Source organism: Carcharhinus amblyrhynchos, chromosome 4 (genome assembly GCF_965287045.1).
Source record: "Carcharhinus amblyrhynchos chromosome 4, sCarAmb.v2.hapA, whole genome shotgun sequence".
Classification (NCBI taxonomy): Eukaryota; Metazoa; Chordata; class Chondrichthyes; order Carcharhiniformes; family Carcharhinidae; genus Carcharhinus; species Carcharhinus amblyrhynchos.
Genome location: NC_137327.1, coordinates 44965048 through 44984550, shown reverse-complemented (window position 1 = coordinate 44984550; position 19503 = coordinate 44965048). Strand labels below are relative to the sequence as shown.

Genomic DNA, 19503 nt, shown 5'->3' with positions numbered 1-19503 from the left:
CCTCAATCAGGATCTTGGGTTCATGTTACACTATCTATAACCCCCACAACTTGCCTTGGCTTGCAAAATCTCACTAACTGTCCTGGCTGGAGACAATTCCTACCTCTTCAATCTGTGCTTAACCCTCTCTCCATTCTGTACCTGTAAAGACTTGATTATCTGTAAAGACTCGCATTCCAACAATTATCTTGTAAATTGAGTCTGTCTATGTATGTCCTGTTTGTGAACACAGCTCTTCACTCCCTTGAAGGAGTGACACCCAAAAGCTTGTGCTACCAAATAAACTTGTTGGACTTTAACCTGGTGCTGTGAGGCTTCTTAGAGAGGTTAAAATCAAAGCTTTACAAGCAAAGATTATAGGTATCCACCATCATGAAACAATTAAATCTCAGTAAACATATTACCTGCGCCATCAAACCTCTCAGCTCTTGCACACAAATTCAGATCACAAATGTCAGCATACTGTTATGATCCCAACTGGTTTTAATTCTGGACAAAACAGATCCCAGAGTGAAACCTGGCATGATAGATCATGACTTTTATTTTTAAACTGTGGAGGGTAGTTACTGCACAGATTCACATGAGTCTGCTGATGAACTTTCCACAAAATAATAAAACATTTATTAAATGAGAATTGAACTATTACGCTAGATGAAAACGTTCAATCCAGATAGCAGGAAATTATTCAGAGTCACACTTGGACACAACCAACCCCACCAACCCCCCCCAACCCACCCACACCCCCCAGTGAAGGTTTATCACTGGCACAATGCCATTTTTCTTACTTGGGTTAACTCTTTTCTGGCAGACTTCTGTGTACTACCTAGATATTTCCTTTAATTGAGATCTCTCCCTGCATCACCAAAAATTGAAATCTTAGGTCGCTACTGCTTTAGTTGCAGAGCAGATACATGACCTTAGTTTCTCAACAAGCTTTTGTCAGGTTTTCTTATTAGAGGGATTCAGACCTTTCCAATCTGCATGCGCTCATGGTTCCCAGAATTTTTTCTAACCCAAATACATGAGCCCCCCAAACAGTTCTTGAGCCTCATCCTGAATCCCAGTTGAGCAGCCAGCCTGCAGCATGCTTACCCCTTGGAAGCTTTTCTCTGACTCCTTTCTTTTTTCTTAATCTAACTGGGACATGTTTCTGTCCACTGACTTTGTCCCTTTATCTGGGATGTCCTTTTGAGACCTTTTTCTGACCCACTCCTTTCTCTGTCTCTCTGGGACTCATTAATTTTGTGTGCTACGTAAGTTCACCATCTACAGACATTGTGAAATTTTCAGATGCCGCATGTTCCAATGCTGGTACTGAGGTTTCTGCCAGTGACAAGGATGAGACTTATTATGTGTTGATAGGCTCCCCAGATCAGTGCCAGGATTAGCACTGAGCAGTTTAGGAGTGAGTCAGCCTTCATCTAAAGAGAAGTGTCCGGAAGGGGATGAGGGAAGTGGACAGACAGAAGTCTGAAGAAGCACCTCAAGAACTCTTGCAAAAAATCTTGATGAGGAACTGAATTTGAGGAAGTTAAAGTGATTATGAGTTGAGATTTCAGTATTGGATATCCCAAAGAAAGATCTTAACTAAGGGAGCACCCATTGAATGCTCAAAAATCTGTCATAAAAAACAATTTGAAACGAAGTTAACCCAAGCAAGAAAGCTTGGTGTTTCGACAGTGGTAAATCTTCACTGGGATTGTGTGTCTGTAAGGATTGCTAACATAAAAGGAATAGTGAGTTTGAATTTTTTGCTAGCTGAATTGAAATCTTTCCAACTTTTTAATCTAATGTAATATAGTTAATTTTTCTTGTTAAATATATGTTATGTTCTTATATGAAAAGTTTATCAGCAGATCCCTGTGCAGCATCTGCTCTTCACAGTTTAAAAATAAAGTTATGATCTCTCAAGGCTCCACTTTGGGTTCTGACTTGTTTAGTAATACCATTAGCTGGCAGTATAAAAAATTGGGTACAGCTCATTTAGGAAGACAATGTGAGTTCATAGTGCTTAATCTTACATCAATTGCATAGCTGTTTTTTAGAAGGAAAAACAAAGAACAATATAACACACATTAATTTCCCCTTGTTACGTATTCCTCCTCAATATCAGAAGATTTTGGAAAATACTTGTTTGTGTTCAATTCTTGAACACCAGCCAATTTCCAGTCACTTGACCATATGTAAATAGTCATGCATGAGATTTGATAATGAATATTATCAGACTATCACCAAAGCACAGTTCAGTCTTGTTCACCAATGCAAGCTTCCAGCAAAACAGTTTTCATCAGTGATCAGGCATATCCCCAACCTTCCCGAGCTTAGGGTAATGACATGCATGGTAATATCCCTATTGTAGTCCTGACTGAGCTCAGTGAACTCAGTACAGACTGGAGATGAGTCTATGACCTCCCTGGTCTTTATGGTTCAGTTACTTAATGGTGAAACTCTTGTCACAATCAGCAGAGACTGCATCTGCTTTTTGAAGGAAGTTTCATACAAATTCTAAAATAGTAAATACAATTAAATACTTGTGGGTATTCTTGGAAGACTTAAAAAAAAGGCATTGAAATATCTTTGGAGCCTTTAGTGAACAAATTTGCAAATAAAATATCTTTAGGCTCCATAGGGATCACTATTGAAGTTCTGTTGCATTATATTACATTAAAACACAATCTTTAGATAATATTTTCCGCTGAATAGTTGTCTTTAGCCCTTTGTATTCTAAGTTTAATGGAGACGAGGAGTATCATTTTGCATCCTACAAATGGTAGCAATCCAACAAAGAACATCAAAATTCACTTCAAGGCAAAGTTCCTCTGTTCTACTGGCAAGAATTCTCACCACATCCTGACATTGTGGACAACAATCAATTGGATAAATTGAGCATCAAAGAGAAGTTCAATTGTGTATTGGTGTCAGTGCTGGGTTCATCAGTCCCAGGTGCATTGCATTAACTGGGGATATTGTATTATAACTAAATAACATTCAGAATAAATGTCTAATCCCTGTATGTGAGCAGAAATCTCTCTCCCTCAATTTTTGCTAATCATTCTCTAAGGGAATGATTGTACACTAATGAACAGCCCACCAATTGTCACCCTTATGACTGAAGTCAGACAGTAGCAAGTTACTCAACTTTGAAGAGCATTGAAGCGGAACCATGCCTTTATTTTCCCCATTGTTATTCTGGAGTTTAGTTAACTGAACATAAGACAAAATTCAAACTTGGGACATTTCTATAAATGTTGCGGAGTTACATGTTTCCTAATGTTACTAGTTAAGGTAAAAGATAGTTTTAAATGTCATTTGCTGCCAACCAAACTCCGCCCCCCCCCACCCCCACTCCCTGCCCCCCGCATAAGCGATTTGCAGCACATACCAATATTTTCTCTTCGGATTTACACTTTGTCGTTAATCTCACTTTCTTCATAAACGCTATTTTCTTTGGTCGCAGAATTCTAGTTACATGTTCTGTAAACAAACAAAACTCTTTGAAACGTTGATGTTTAAATTAGATGTCCCAATACTATGAGCACATTAACAAACCTGGTCAGAGAAAAAGACAGTGTCGAATTTTTTTTTATATATACACTTAGAATGGAATCAGAAGTGATCATTCAGCCATCAGATATCCTCTTTTTGCAGACCTCATAATGATTTGCTCCCAACACTTGTGGAACATTAAACACAGACCGGACCAGTTCACTTATTTCTGTGCTGTACATTCTGTGTAATTCAGCTTAAAGCTTGTCTGACTCACAGCCATAAATATTTTTCCACCATGATTAAAAATGTTGGTGAAGTTGAGACTTACCAAGCCACTTAATCTTTGAAAGAAGAGGCTACTAACTATAAGTTAAACATTAAAGATAATAGGTCTGTGAAACTTCTTTTCAACGTCCGGAAATATAAAGCTATTAACCCAAATAGATTTCTTTCAGATCTGCAGGTTAACCAAGTCCGGGAGCTGTGCATGAGTTGCTGCAGGTGAAGTGTATTTTCTATTTTTCCTGGACAGCAGAAGCAGACTCATTGTGATGGCTCAATTCAGATCAGAGGAGCTCCAAACAGGAAATCAAATGCACAACATGGCAGTGGCGGGGAACTCTGTACAATCTGCTAATTGTCAATTGTCTGGGGCGAACAATTCCAGGTTAATGTCCAAAGCTGTGGACTCCAATATAATGAATGGAGATGTCTCAGGTCAAGGTCTCCATCAATGCCAGAGAAGGAGGCCTGAAATTCTAATTTGTTATTGAACAGTAATGTTGGATTTTTACAATAGTAATACATAAACATTGTCTCAACAGGATCAAGTAGTGAGTCATTGAGCCTTACAATGGAGTGACTCCTGGGTCTGGTTTCTGCGATTGCCAGACCTTAACCAAGCTGGTGGGTTGGATGCCCTCATTTAGCTTCAAAGCTCATGAGTTTTAGTGATTAAAAGATGTCATTTAGGCTTTTATTCTCACCCAGTGTTCAGTTAGCATAAAATATGTTATAAGTTGATTACACTAACTTGGGGCTTTTCCTCTCTAATTTCAAAGTAACAACACACTATAAAATCCAATTACTGCAGAAATCTGAATTGAAAACCAAAAATCCTGGAAAAACTCAGCAGGTCTGGCAGCATCTGGAAAGAGAAACAGAATAAATGCCACAATTCCTTATGACACTTCAGCTTTCATTATAAGGGACATACTATGCTGTCTTCTATAGGAAATCTGCTAAATGCAGAGTAACATAATATACTCAGTCTGTATTGTCAAATGTGGCATATACATTGTTATAAACCTTCTAGCTGCCATAATTACAAATTTGGTTTAGTGTACTACTTTGGTGTCAAACTATTGAAGAGTACATACAGTAACTTCTGTACTTGTGTACTGTATACGTAAACATCATTCAGCTGAAAGATTTGATAATTATTTGGTCTATGGATTGTTCTTTGATTCCACACATTCTTCAGATATTTTAGTAATTTCATCCTTAAAGACTTATATTTTCTTTCTAGGACTATTTTAATATTGATTGTCCATCTGTTACAGGCAGCAGTGGGTCTCATTAAAATGCAATAGTCACACTCCCTACATCTTGTGTTGCAAAGGGTAGCCTCCTTACTTCCGAGCCAGAAGCTCTGGGTTCAAGTCCCACCCTAGACTTGATGGCCAAGGAAGGTGCATTCATAACGGGCCAACAGGTTGAGTATCAACCTGCAAAATCCTTCCAATGCCACTAATCGAAGATGCTAAGAGTGGGTGAGATTCCTTGGCTTGGACTGGTGCCCCTTGAGCTATAAACCTTTGGTGACAGACTAGCAACCTGTTCCAGGTAAAAGTTGCGATGGAATCCAATAAAAGTCTGCCTTCATAGAATTATAGAATCCTTACAGTGCAGAAAGAGGCCAGTCAGCCCATCAAGTTTGCTCCAATTGTCTGGAAGAGTAGCTTACCCAGGCCCTGTCTGTCACCCTATTGCCGGAACCCCATACATTTACCATGGCTAATCCATCTTGGGACATTAAGGGGCGATTTAGCATGGCCAATCCATCTAACCCACACACCTTTGAACTGTGGGAGGAAACCGGAGCACCTAGAGGAAACCCACACAGACACTGAGAGAACATGCGAACTCCACACAGTCACCCAAGGCTGGAATTGAATCTTGGACCCTGGCACTGTAAGGTAGCTGTGCTAACCACTGTGCCAGCACACTGCCCTTGTGCATGGTGCAGGAAGAGAGACAACAAATAACAACACTCCAATGACATCATCCAGAATCAGACAACAATTTAAGTCAAAATACTGGAAGACCCACTTGGTCTCAGATCCCCCAGGAAAACATAGTGGGATTGATTCATGAGAGCTGGATAATAAGTGGCTTTCAGCTGCTGAGGGAAGGAAGAGTGCAAATTGCAAAGATCCTAGCCATGATCTCCCAATTCTCCTTCGATACAAGGATATTGTGAGAGGACTGGAGAATTGGAAGGACAAGGAAAAAGACTGACGATTGGAACCACCTGAATTGCCTATGCAGACAGCTGGCAGTGACATGATGTGCCTATGCTGTAATCATTGTAATTCTAACACCACCTTTCGATGAAAATGTATTCAACGTTTCTGCGATTTTTTTTATTGAAAAAACTTCTAGTCTGCAAGAACAAAGAACAATACAGCACAGGAACAGGCCTTTTGGCCCTCCAAGCCTACTCTGCTCATGTGCCCAACAAGACCATTCGTTTGTATCCCTCTATTCCCAGTCTGTTCATGTGGCTACCTAGATAAACCTTAAATGATCCCAGTGTGTCCGCCACAACCATATTGTTTGGCAGTGCATTCCAGGCCCCCACCACCCTCTGTGTAAAATATGTCCCCTTGACATCTGTGTTGAACCTTGCCCCCTTAACCTTGAACTTGTGACCCCTTGTGTTCATCACCTCCGACCTGAGAAAAAGCTTCCCACTGTACACCCTATCTATGCCCTTCATAATTTTATACACCTCTATTAGGTCACCCCCCCATTCCCTGTCTTTCCAGGGAGAACAACCCCAGTTTGCCCAATCTCTCCTCACAGCTAAGACTCTCCATACCAGGCCACATCCTGGTAAATCTTTTCTGTACTCTCTCCAAAGCCTCCACATCCTTCTGATAGTGTGGCGACCAGAACTGGACACAGTATTCCAAATGTGGTCTAACCAACTTTCTATATAGTTGCAACGTCATATGGCAACTTTTATACTCTATGCCCTGTCCAATAAAGGCAAGCATGCCATATGCCTTCTTCACCAGCATCTCCACCTGTGCTGCCACCTTTAGGGATCTGTGGACTTGCATACCCAAGTCCCTCTGTGTGTCTATACTCCTGATGGTTCTGCCATTTATTGTATAGCTCCTCCCTACATTAGATCTACCAAAATGCATCACTTCGCATTTATCTGAATTAAATTCCATCTGCCATTTCTCTGCCCAATTTTCCAGCCTCTCAACATTCTGCTGTAATCTCTGACAATGTTCATCACTATCCGCAAGACCAGCAATCTTTGTGTCGTTTGCAAACTTACTGATCACACCAGCTACATCTCCTTCCAAATCATTTATATATGTATCACAAACAGCAGAGGTCCCAGTACAGACCCCTGCAGAACACCACTAGTCACAGACCTCCAACCAGAAAAAGACCCCTCCACTGCTACCCTCTGTCTTCTATGGCCAAGCCAGTTCTCCACCCATCTAGCCACCTCTCCTTTTATCCTGTGAGATTTAATCTTTTGCACCAGCCTGCCATGAGGGACCTTGTCAAACGCTTTACTAAAATCCATATAGACAACATCCACGGCCCTTCCCTCGTCAATTGTTTTTGTCACCTCCTCAAAAAATTCAACCAAATTTGTGAGGCGTGACCTTCCTCGTACAAAACCATGTTGTCTATCGCTAATGAGATGACTCAGTTCTAGCTATAGAAGTCATTTCAACCATTCTCTGTAGTCAGGAGTTCCACATTCTTACTGCTCTTTGGGGTGGCACAGTGGTTAGCACTGCTGCCTCACAGTGCCAGGGACCCAGGTTTGATTCCCAGCTTGGATCACTGTCTCTGTGTAGTTTGCACATTCTCCCCACATCTCTGTGGGTTTCCTCTGGGTGCTCCAGTTTCCTCCCACAGTCCAAAGATGTGCTGGTTAGGTGAATTGGCCATGCTAAATTCTCCCTCAGTGAAACCCCAACAGGCGCTGGAGTGTGACGACTACAGGATTTTCATAGTACCTTCATTGCAGTGTGAATGTAAGCCTACTTGTGACTAATAAATAAACTTTAAACTTTGTAGAAATTTCTTCTGAATTCCCTGTTTGGATTTTTCAGCGAGTTTCTTATATTGATGACCTCAAGTTATGCTCTTCCCCATCAGAGGGGACATTCTCTCAGTATTCACTCTATTTTAAAGACTCCCAAACTTTTGAATTCAATAAGCTTAGAGTTTAAATTGCTTTTTTAAAATGCCCTTGTAACCTGAGGCACAACTTTTAATGGCTGACTTCTCCCTTGGGAAAGCAATAGTCATCTCCATGGAGCTCAATGTGGTAAGAAAGGGAATTTTAAGCCATTGTAGTCAGTGGATTTGCTCTGTACTCACATCAGCAACATTTATATTGATCACAGACTCACTGCACCCCAGGGGTTCCTATTACTGCATTTAATCACACCTTATTCTCATCATATGCACACATTACAAACCTCCCTCACTCAGAACTCATATCTTATGCATAGACTTTCAGCTATTACTATGTAACAGGTGCATTCTCAGGATGCTTCACAAGGCTTTCATTAACATGCACCCATCTTTATTGCAGGAGAGCTCCACCCAGCAGACTGAAACCAAAGGAGTAAAAGGCTGTCTGCATTACCCTCTTCCCCTTCAAAGGAAGCTTGTTTGTCATCATGGGGAGAGGTAGAATCAAGGTAGTGACAACTAGCAATGCTGGAGGAAACATTGTCCCATTGTGTTTCTTGTCCCATCTGGTTTCTATCACACTTCACATGACAAGATGCAGACACTCACATCATCCACCTCTCTCTCTCTCTGCTCTCGTTTGTTACCCTAGCTAACCCCAATCTCTCTCCTTCATTCCAGGTGCTGAAAATGTGGAAAGTCCAGTTGCCAGTGGAAGTGAGTCTTCAGCAAGATGCATTAATCATTTGATCTGAATCCCAGAAGCATTGGCATTCTGTGAATTTTGGAGGTTAGATGAGAGGAGGTGCCTATATGTGGTGAGCCAGCATGCAAAACTTTACAGGAACTAGGGGAGGAGGTAGATTGCTTTCTTATTAGTTCTGCTGCAGAGGACTCGAATGCTTGCTTTTTATTATTCCTTTCTTCGAGTTATGAAGTCAGCACATAGAGTGGACAGGGCAGGCCCGAATCCATCTCCTTGATTCCTCCAAAAAGCAATTCAGACTCAAATTGAACCCAATTCATGGTTTCCACAAGAGAGGAATACTGGATCCAAGCTGACAAGAAAAGGCATTGCACCTGATCTTGGACTTGATCTGACACTTGGATCTTAGCCAAAGGGCCGAGGAGTGAGTCAGATGTTTATTTAAAAGGGCCTAGTACAAAAAAACAATAGCTGGGATCTGCCAGGTAATTCTAGGCACACTGGGCAACCTATCTTACACATGTTAGCATGGAGGAGTCCAGGTCTAACTTGTCTCATGACTTTTCAGCATGGAGATTTACTCATGGGAATGTGGACCAAGTGATCAGCTCAATTAACATAGTGATACCTATGTTAAGGGGCCTTCTGCTGGGCTCTGACAGATTCCGAAGGACCAATCATTGCCATGGAAACTCAAATAGCAACAATGTCAGTTTTCACAGCTGCCATACAATGAGATAGTTTCCATCTTGGATCCGATGGTCAACATTGACAGGGGCCTCTCAAGTGTCCCAGCAACCTGCACTTAGTTGTCAGACAGAACTACAGGAACGCTCAGGCAATGTTCCAGATGACAGTTTGACTGCTGTGGAATGGCATAGTCTCAGGAAGACAGCCTGCTCTGCCAGACACTCCCCCCAAGTCCAAGCTGTTAGTGCCACACGGTCAGCAGTGCAAGGCTGCTCTGACCCATGTCACAATGCTGTAATCTGCAGCCATGCCCAATTGACCCAGAGCTGCTCAATGTTTTCCATGCCCATCCTGGATCCTCGTTGGAAGCTCAGCAGCCTGCCATCTCCCAAGCCCAGCCACTGAGGGAACATCTTGAGGATATGGGAAGAAAGGCATTACAGGCTGATACAAAGATGATTTTTAATTATTTCTAATAGAATTGATTGATCAACTTGGTTTTTGTTCTGGATTTGCTGCTTATCTTTATAATTAGGTAAGGGCAAGATCCATAAATCTGAATTAAAGGAAAGCAATCAGTTTATAAAGACCAAGATAAGGATTTATAGAACTGTTTGGTGTACTGGGGGTTCTCTGATTCAGGTGCAGTTCTGAATTCCTCAATGAATTCAGTCAAGCAGGGCAAAGCACAGCATTTCCTCCTCCTTCAGTTGTTGCTGCCCAGTGGGTAATGGCTCAACCCTCATGATGCTGACATTGTGGATCATGGAATAGACAACCACAAATCTCAGTACTCACTCAGGGGTGTACATCAAAGCTTCCCCAGGACTGTCCAGGCAATGGAAGCATTGCTTGAGCACAGCAAATGTTTGCATGATAAATAGTTCCTGTTGCAGCATGATTCTCATTGTAGGCCTGTTCCTGAAATAAGCCATGTCCAGAGTAATAATCATTGTCGAATAGCTAGGCTGGAACCTGGCAGCCTGGTTGGCATAAAAACAATGTAAAGGACTGGCACAGGATGATAGAGTCATGAATGGTGCAGGATAGTGGACACTTCCCATTGCAAAAGATCATGCACTTTCAACCCACTGAAATGAGAACTTTAGTACCCAAAAGACAGCTGCTACTCAGGCAGCGGTTAGTACTGCTGCCTCACAGCACCAAGGAAGCAGGTTCAATTCCTGGCTTAGGTCACAGTATGTGACCCCATGTCTGCATCGGTTTGTTCCGGCTGCTCCAAATTCCTCCCACAGTCTAAAAGATGTGCTGGTTAAGTGCATTGGCTGGAATGTAACGATTAGGGGAATTTCACAGTAACTTCATTGCAATGTTAATATAAGTATTACTTGTGACTAATAAACTTTACTCAGATTTCGAGGTCAACAGATTAAAATGTGATTGCATAGCTATTGCTATTTAAAAAAATAAACTGAGTGTAATTAGGAACAGTAAATATAATGCACGATTTAAAAATTAAACTCCAGTCTTCCCAAAAGATGGTAATGAGTCAAATTACATAAAACTTAAATTGTAACCATTTTTCTTTAAATTTCTTTTGTGATCATTCATCATATACATCACCAGCATTGTTTTCCAGGGCCCATTAGTACAGATACAACTTGACAGGCATTATCTGCTCAGCAACAGGGGCAAACAATCCCACATTCTAGATAAAGTGACTATTAGAGTTAATTAAACAATGTAACCTTCAAACTAATAATGTCTTCAAAATGCTGACAAAAACTTCATGTCAATATCTCTGTCTCACCAAGTGAACTTTGTATTGAAGCATATTTGCTAAGGTTTCAACAGTCTTCTCATATTTTTACTACAGAACAGTATACATAGATACACCCCAGCTGAAACAAAACTGAATAAGAGGTTAGTTCTTCACACTGAATGCCACTTCGTTTAGGTCTTTAGCTAGATCTACATAGTTCAACAATGTTACAGGTGTTACTTGTGCACGATACAGACGAAATCTTAAGCCACATGCTCAGTCTTGGTTAGCTTTGTGTTTTCAAGTGACGTTCTGCACCAATAAAACTGAAATGTAGCACTGCATAGGAATCTACAGAGGGCACAAGTAAAAATGTAGTTTTCCTCTTAACAATAATCAAAAACCATTACCTTGCAGCTCTTCTGGAATATCTTGACTAGAAGTAGCCATTTTTTGCAGTGACAGCCTTTAGTGATTATGCAGGTACTGAGAATGAGAGAAATATCAATTTGAAGCAGTTGCACATCCTGCTGCAGTAACCACACCATACTAAGAGGAAGCAGCTTTCTGGAAATACAATAAAAAATCCAACCAGAGCGCCACAAAGTATCATTTGTGTGTTTTAATAACATGTATCCATTATTATTCAAAATAATATATTTACTGCCATCGTTGTTTGCATTTAACTAATTGATTTTTTTTAACCTGCAAGTATTTAATACTAATGCAAAACAGAAACTAGAGCCACAGCCCCCCAAAGTGAAACAAAATTAAGTTGTGTTGTAACAGTTAGTGACATCTGTCCGAACTATTACAGATTTGTTTTTGACTTTTTTTTTCAGTTGGATTGCAGGAAATGTTCTCCACTGAAACACCTTGCAAAGTATGAGACATAGCTGGAGTTCGATTCCATTTGATATGGGCATAAACTGCAAACAAATAAGGTGCGATCGTCTAAACAATAAAATCACACGGTGAATGGATAGGGTTAGAAGTGAAATGTGTGCAGTATAATATCTTGTACAGTATAATGGTTACTTTGAGTTATATTGTACAGCAATAAGCTAATCATTCACGACAAACATGATTAAAGGTAGGTTTTGGAGGGTGGGGTTAATTCCTTGGTGCTGATGAGAGATTAGAATATCCAAGTTATCATTGAGTTTCGCAGCCTTGACCTATTCATAACACAGTAAAAAGTCTGACAACACCAGGTTTTAGTCCAACCTATTTATTTGATAATATACTCGCAAGCTTTCGGGGTTAGCCCCTTCGTCAGGTGAATGGAGAGTTCTGTCTGAGGCCAGAACTCTCCATTCACCTGACGAAGGGGCTAACCCCAAAAGCTTGCGAGTATATTATCAGATAAATAGGTTGGACTAAAACCTGGTGTTGTCAGACTTTTTACTGTGTTTACGCCAGTCCAACGCCGGCATACCCACATCATGACTATTCATAACAACCATGTTTTGCCAATTCAATACTTGGACATTCTAGATAGTCCTTTACGATATTCACATGGTATAATGATGAGATTTTGAATCTTTGTTAACCTTTTCCCTGTTGGCCTACCTAGCAAGTGGTTCACAAACCTTTTTTGTTTTCAGAGTCTCTTTCGGAACATATTGTGGGGATCAGTTAGCAGGATATGGTGCAGGAGGAGACAAAGCTCTGGGTGCAATTCCCGTCTGTGGTAGTTCATGGAGAGCTGACTTCTTGCTTTGCTCCAAGCTCGGTGCGGAGTGTCGCCCCTCAAGCTATATAACTATTTAGTTTCTTTCGGGGACATGGTGTAGTGATAATGTCACTAGTCTAATAATCCTGAGGCACAGGCTAATGCCCAGGAGAATGGGTTCAAATCCCAGCAAGGCACCTTGTGGAATTTCAATTCAATGAATAAAATCTTGAATTCAAAGTCTCCTGTTGTGGTGACCATGAAATCATCATCAACTGTTCTATTGGTTTACAAAACCAATTCTGGTTCACTAGGAAATCTGCCATCCTTCCCTGGCCTGGCCTACATGTGACTCCAGATCCACATCAATGTGGACCTTAACTGTCCTGCAAAATGGTCTAGCAGTTCAAGGGACATGAGAGATGGGCAACAAATGCCCACCTTACCAGTGATGCCCACATCTCATGAAAGAATAAAGAAAAAAGGGCAGAGTGTGATATCTACGGTTCATTGTGGAGCTTTCAAATAGATTAGTAATCACAGTTTGGATTTCACACTCCCTTGCTAATGGCTTTGAAGGTAGGGAGCCAAGCACCTGAAATTACTGCACTATTTATACATAAATAACAATGAGTACGTTAGTCTCCCCACTATTTTGACAGGAGATCTGGGCCTACACATTAGAATTAGTAATTGTGCGGTGCTTTATGTCTGCCATGAAACTCTGCACTATAGCACCATCTAGTGGCAAAGTGTTTTCACAGCATATGAAGAACAAACAAGTTGGAAATCCACTTATGAATTTGTTCCAATGAAACTGGAAGTGCATTCAAATCATAAGAACATAAGAAATAGGAGCCCTTCGAGCCTGCCCCGCCATTCAATAAGATCATGGCTGATCTGAAGTGGATCAGTTCCACTTTCCCGCTTTCTCCCCATAACCCTTAATTCCCTTGTCTGTCAAAAACCTATCTACCCGTGACTTAAATATATTTAGCGAGGTAGCCTCCACCACTTCAACAGGCAGAGAATTCCAGAGATTCACCATCCTTTGAGTGAAGAAGTTCTTCCTCAACTTTGATCTAAACTGCCCCCCCCCTTATCTTGAGGCTGTGCCCTCGAGTCCTGCTTTCCTTCCTAAGCAGGAAGAATCTCTCTACCTCTACCCTATCCATCCCCTTCATTATCTTATACATCTCTATAAGATCCCCCCTCATCCTTCTAAACTCCAACGAGTACAGACCCAGTCTACTTAGTCTCTCTTCATAGACCAACCCCCTCATCTCCGGTATTAGCCTAGTGAATCTCCACTGCACTCCCTCCAAGGCCAATATATCCTTCCGCAAGTGTGGCGACCAAAACTGCACACAATACTCCAGCTGCGGCCTCACCAGTACCCTGTACAGTTGCAGCAAGACCTCCCTACTTTTATATTCTAACCCCCTCGCTATAAAGGCCAACATCCCATTTGCCTTCTTGATCACCTGCTGCACCTGCAGACTGGGTTTTTGCGACTCGTGCACAAGGACCCCCAGGTCCCTCTGCACCGTAGCATGCTGCAGCTTTTCGCCTTTTAAATAATAATCCCTCCTACTATTATTTCTGCCAAAGTGGATAACCTCACACTTGCTAACACTATACTCCATCTGCCAGGTCCTTGCCCACTTGCTTAGCCTATCCAGATCCCTCTGCAGACTTTCCACAGCCTCCATGCAATTTGCTTTTCCACTCATCTTCATGTCATCAGCAAATTTCGTCACCCTACGCTCAGCCTCCTCCTCCAGATCATCTATATAAATGGTAAATAGTTGAGGCCCCAGCACCGATCCCTGCGGCACTCCACTAGTCACCAATCGCCAATCAGAATAGCACCCATTGATACCAACTCTCTGCTTCCTATGAGACAGCCAATCCTCTATCCATGCTAACACCTTACCCCCAACTCCGTGCACCCTAACCTGTTGTAGCAACCTTTTATGAGGCACCTTATCAAACGCCTTTTGGAAATTGGGAAACACCACATTCACCAGTTCCCCTCTGTCTACCGCACTAGTCACATCCGCATAGAAATCCAATAAATTCGTCAAACACGACTTCCCCTTAATGAATCCATGCTGCGTCTGCTCTATCAAACCATTCTTTTCTAGGTGCCTCGCTATTTCTTCTTTGATGACGGATTCCAGCATTTTTCCAACTACAGACATTAAACTAACTGGCCTACAATTCCCTGACTTTTGTCTGCTACCTTTTTTAAACAGTGGCATAACATTAGCCGTTTTCCAATCTTCTGGCACTTCCCTGGAATCCAGCGAAGTTTGGTAAATAATTACTAAGGCATCCACTATCACCTCTGCCATTTCTTTCAGAACCCTGGGATGCATTCCATCCGGTCCTGGGGACTTGTCCACCTTCAGTCCTTTTAGTCTATCAAGCACTACCTCTTTAGTGACAGTAATCGCATTCAGGCCCTCAACTCCTACCATCCTTCTATCTTTAAGATCTGGCAGACTCTTCGTGTCCTCCTCCGTGAAGACCGAGGCAAAAAACTTATTTAAAGCCTCAGCCATTTCCTCATCTCCCACTGCTAAATCCCCCCTCTCATCCTCTAAGGGTCCAACATTCACTCAAGCCAGCCTCTTCTTTATATATTTGTAAAAACTTTTACTGTCCTTTTTTATATTTAGTGCTAGTTTAGCTTCATAGTCTATCTTTCCTTTTTTTAATCGCCGCCTTAGTCATTCTTCGTTGATTTTTAAATTTTTCCCAATCTTCTAATCGCCCACTACTTTTAGCCACTCTGAATGCATCAGCTTTTAATACTGTCCTTTATTTCCTTAGATAACCACGGTTGGTTATCCCTTCTCCTACATTCCTTCTTTGCCATCAGAATATATTTCTGCTGAGTACCGAGAAAGATCTCCTTAAAAATCCTCCACTGTTCCTCAGCCGTCCTACCAACCAATCTGCACCCCCAATCTACATTTGCCAATTCTGCTCTCATCCTATCGTACTCCCCTCTGTAACAATCATTAAATCATTAAAGCAGACTTCAATTTGGTGTTGTCACTGTGCATGAAAATATAGTAAAATGTGCATCTTGGTACATTCTGTATAAAACAGCCTTAAGAATGTCAATGGTGCTCGACTCATCAATTGACAGTTCCGACATGCCACAGCGAAAAACTGCACCGACCTCCTCAGAAGACAAACACGGGACACCGGTGGACAGAGTACCCTTCGTCGTCCATTACTTCCCCGGAACCGAGATGTTATGACATCTCCTCCGGAGCGTTCAACATGTCATTGATGAAGGCGAACATCTCACAGAGGCCATCTCCACACCCCCACTTCTTGCCTTCAAACAATCACACAACCTCAGACCATTGTCTGCAGCAAACTACCCAGCCTTCAGGAGAACAACGACCACGACACCACACAACCCTGCCATAGCAAGACGTGCTGGATCATCTCTCGTCTCATGTGAGATCACTGTCCACCAGGTACGCAATACATACTCCTGCAACTCGGCCAACGTTTTCTACCCGATACGCTGCAGGAAAGAACGTCCTGAGGCACGGTACATTGGGGAGACCATGCAGATACAACAACAACGGATGAATGAACACTGCTCGACAATCACCAGGCAAGACTATTCTCTTTCTGTTGGGGAACACTTCAGCGGTCACGGGTATTCGGCCTCTGATCTTCAGGTAAGTGTTCTCCAAGGCGGCCTTCACGACACAGCAGAGTCGCTGAGCAAAAACTGATAGCCAAGTTCCGCACACGAGGACGGCCTCAACCAGGATCTTCGATTCGTGTCACACTCTGTAACCCCCGCGACTTGCAAAATCTCACTAACAATACACATCTCTTTAACCTGTGATTTAATGCTCTCTCCACTCACATTGTACCTTTAGGACTTGATTAGCTGTAAAGACTCGCATTCCAATCATTATTCTGTAAATTGAGTTTGTGTCTTTATATGCCCTGTTTGTGAACAGATCTCCCACTCACCTGACAAACGAGTAGCGCTCCAAATGCAAGTGGCATTTACTACCAAATAAACCTGTTGGACTTTAACCTGGTGTTGTGAGACTTCTTACTGTGGGAGAGAACCAAAGCACTCAAGGCTGGAATCGAACTCAGGTCCCTAGATAACCATTTCCAAGTCTTTTCTGCAGCATACAGCAAATCGAGAGACAGAAACAGGTCTGTCATAATTTATTCCAATGTAGTTCAGTGCAGAAACAGGGTCTATTGATTTTCTGAGAAATCCAGGAATTTGAAGGGGGAATGGAAGAGAAAATCCCAATTTCAGGTCTTTTCCAAATCTTCACTAGAGTTCACAAGGTACTGGTGGGGAAAGGGATTTGCACTATTAATTTTATACTTAACTTGAATTTTGGGCTAAAATGCATCCACAGTAAAAACAATGGGGGGGGGGGGGTGGGCATAGGGAATTTAGGGAGGGAAGGGCAATGAATGGCAGCAGATGGCCAGATAGTGGAGTATAGTGACTGTCCTGGAACCATCTTGAATGGCAGTCTTCATCCTATTCAACTGAAGCATTCAAAATTGCACTGAATAGCATATTTTCTCTTTGCATTTTCAGGTATAGGGTCTGTATGGAGTTTGCATGTTCTCCTGTGTCTGCATAGGTTTTCTCTGGGCGCTCCAGCTTCCTCCCAGTCGAAAGATGTGGTTAGGTTGATTGGCTATGCTAAACTAACCCTTAGTGTCCTGGGATGTGTATGTTAGAGGGGTTAGCAAGATAAAAATGTGGGGTTTTGGGGGAGAAGGCCTGGGTCAAATCGTTGTCCGTGCAGACTCGATGGGCTGAATGACCTCCTTTTGCATTGGAGGAATTCTATGGATGTTTTGCAAATCTACAAATTGACAATTTTCTGTCTTCATTTTGCACCTTTAATGTATATTTTTCAGTTTTCTTAGCTAAGCACGTCATTGTTTCTGCACTGGTTTAATTATGTGATCTTACATTTACTATGATAATCATTTATGACACCTGTTGGCTTGCTTTTACTTTCTGAAGTGCACCAGAAGAAATCTCTTTCTTTTTGCACTCCCAAATCAGTGCGGATGAGGAGGAATAAAAAATATGCACCAATCTATATGCATGATAGAACTAAACAATCATTCCTTAAATATATTTTTAAATTTGTAGTTTTTTGACCAAAAAAACATATGATTTGAATAACTGTAGGAAAGGTAACATAGCGGTAGCATCACTGAACCTGGATCAATGCTCTGAATGTACAATTTCAAATTCCGCCATGTAGCTGAATCTGGAATAAAAAGCTTAATGGCAACCACAAAACTACCAAATTTTCTTTAAAAAAAATACACCCGGTTCACAAACATCCTTTAGGGAAGGAAATCTGTTGTTCTTACTGGATTTAGTTTGTATGACTGCAGATCCATGGCAACATGAGACTCTTAATTATCCTTCAAAATAGTCTAGCAAGCCATACAGTTGTATCAAATCGCTACAGAAAAGTTGAAGAATAAAACTGGACGGATTCCCCCAGCTTTGAAATAAAAAACGAAGCAGTGGAAAAACTCAGCAGATCTGGCAACACCTGTAGCAAGTGCTAGAGGAAATAAGGATAGTCTGACACTGAAAGATTAATAAAAATCAGGGTAGATTAATGTAGGGTGCGTGTCCAAAAATCCCTGAAGGCAAGAGAGATAAAGGTAGTTAAGAAGGCATATAGGATACTTGCCATTACTAGCTGAGGGATAACAATACAAGTGCAGGGAAGTTATGAGGGAACTGTATAAAAAGTTAGGCCACAGCTAGAGAACTGAGTGCAATTCTGGTCATCTCACTATCGGCAGGATGTGACTGGCCTAGAGAAGGTGCAGGAGAGATTGACTAGGATGCTGCCTATGCTGGAACATTTCAGCTATGAAGAGACTGGTTAGACTGTAGTCATCTTCCTTTAAGCAGATGGGGGACCTGCTTGAAGTACAAGCAGTAAAAAGGAAGAAACTTTTCCCCTTAGTAGAGGAGTCAATAACCAGGGGGCATAGATTTAAAATAGGAGGAAGGAGAGTTGGAAGAGATTTGAGTAAAAATCTCTTCACCCAGACTAGTAGAAATCTGGAACTTACTGCCAGAAAAGGTGGTAGAGGCAGGAACCATCATAACATTTAAGCATTGAGTTGAGCACCTGAAATTCCATTGCACAGAGCCTCTTTCTGTACTGTAAAGCATTATGGGCAAAACCTTGTAAGAACTTAGTGGTGTTAGTTCTGGAGAGAAAACAGGCGTGGAACTCTATAGATCCACTGGCCAGTTTCCTCTCCAGGTCTTATCCCTTTAGCAGCCAAAAAAAAGTGGGCATGGTTTGCACCATCACTTTGGCAGGGTAGAGATGGTTACAGGACTAGCTCCACTGAGATGGGCACCCTTCTGATCATTGTAACAAAAAAAATCTCCACACCACTCCCCCGATCATTGCTGCCCCTCCCAATCATCACTGACATTGTACCTCTTCCATCATTGCCCCACTTCGACCCTTACTCCTTGCCAGCAATTCCACATTCCCAACGCCATCACTGGCATCCCCACCATAAGTAGGTAAGTCTCCGCTCTGTAGGTTCCCCCTAAGGCCCACCCTGGTACAGGCTGGCACTACCCTCGTCAGGCTCACATCTGGGTAACCTCACCAACATGATGTCACATCAGCAATATATAAAAATCTTGTGAGGGGGAAAATCTGGCAAGGGGTCTTTAATTTG

At 41.9% G+C, this 19503-nt stretch overlaps 1 protein-coding gene across 3 annotated transcripts in view; it reads right to left on the bottom strand.

The window, feature by feature from the left end:
• The window catches only part of carmil2 (capping protein regulator and myosin 1 linker 2), a 151638-nt gene extending 140095 nt beyond the window's left edge, over positions 1–11543 (bottom strand). For all 3 annotated transcript variants that reach the window (XM_080187061.1, XM_080187062.1, XM_080187063.1), the window contains exons 1-2: positions 11477–11543; positions 3383–3474 (exon numbers count right to left, since the gene is read on the bottom strand). In XM_080187061.1, coding sequence (XP_080043187.1) covers positions 3383–3474; positions 11477–11516 — 132 coding nt within the window. In that variant the 5' untranslated portion in view covers positions 11517–11543. The remainder of the gene's footprint in view (positions 1–3382; positions 3475–11476) is intronic.
• Positions 11544–19503: the final 7960 nt, after the last annotated feature.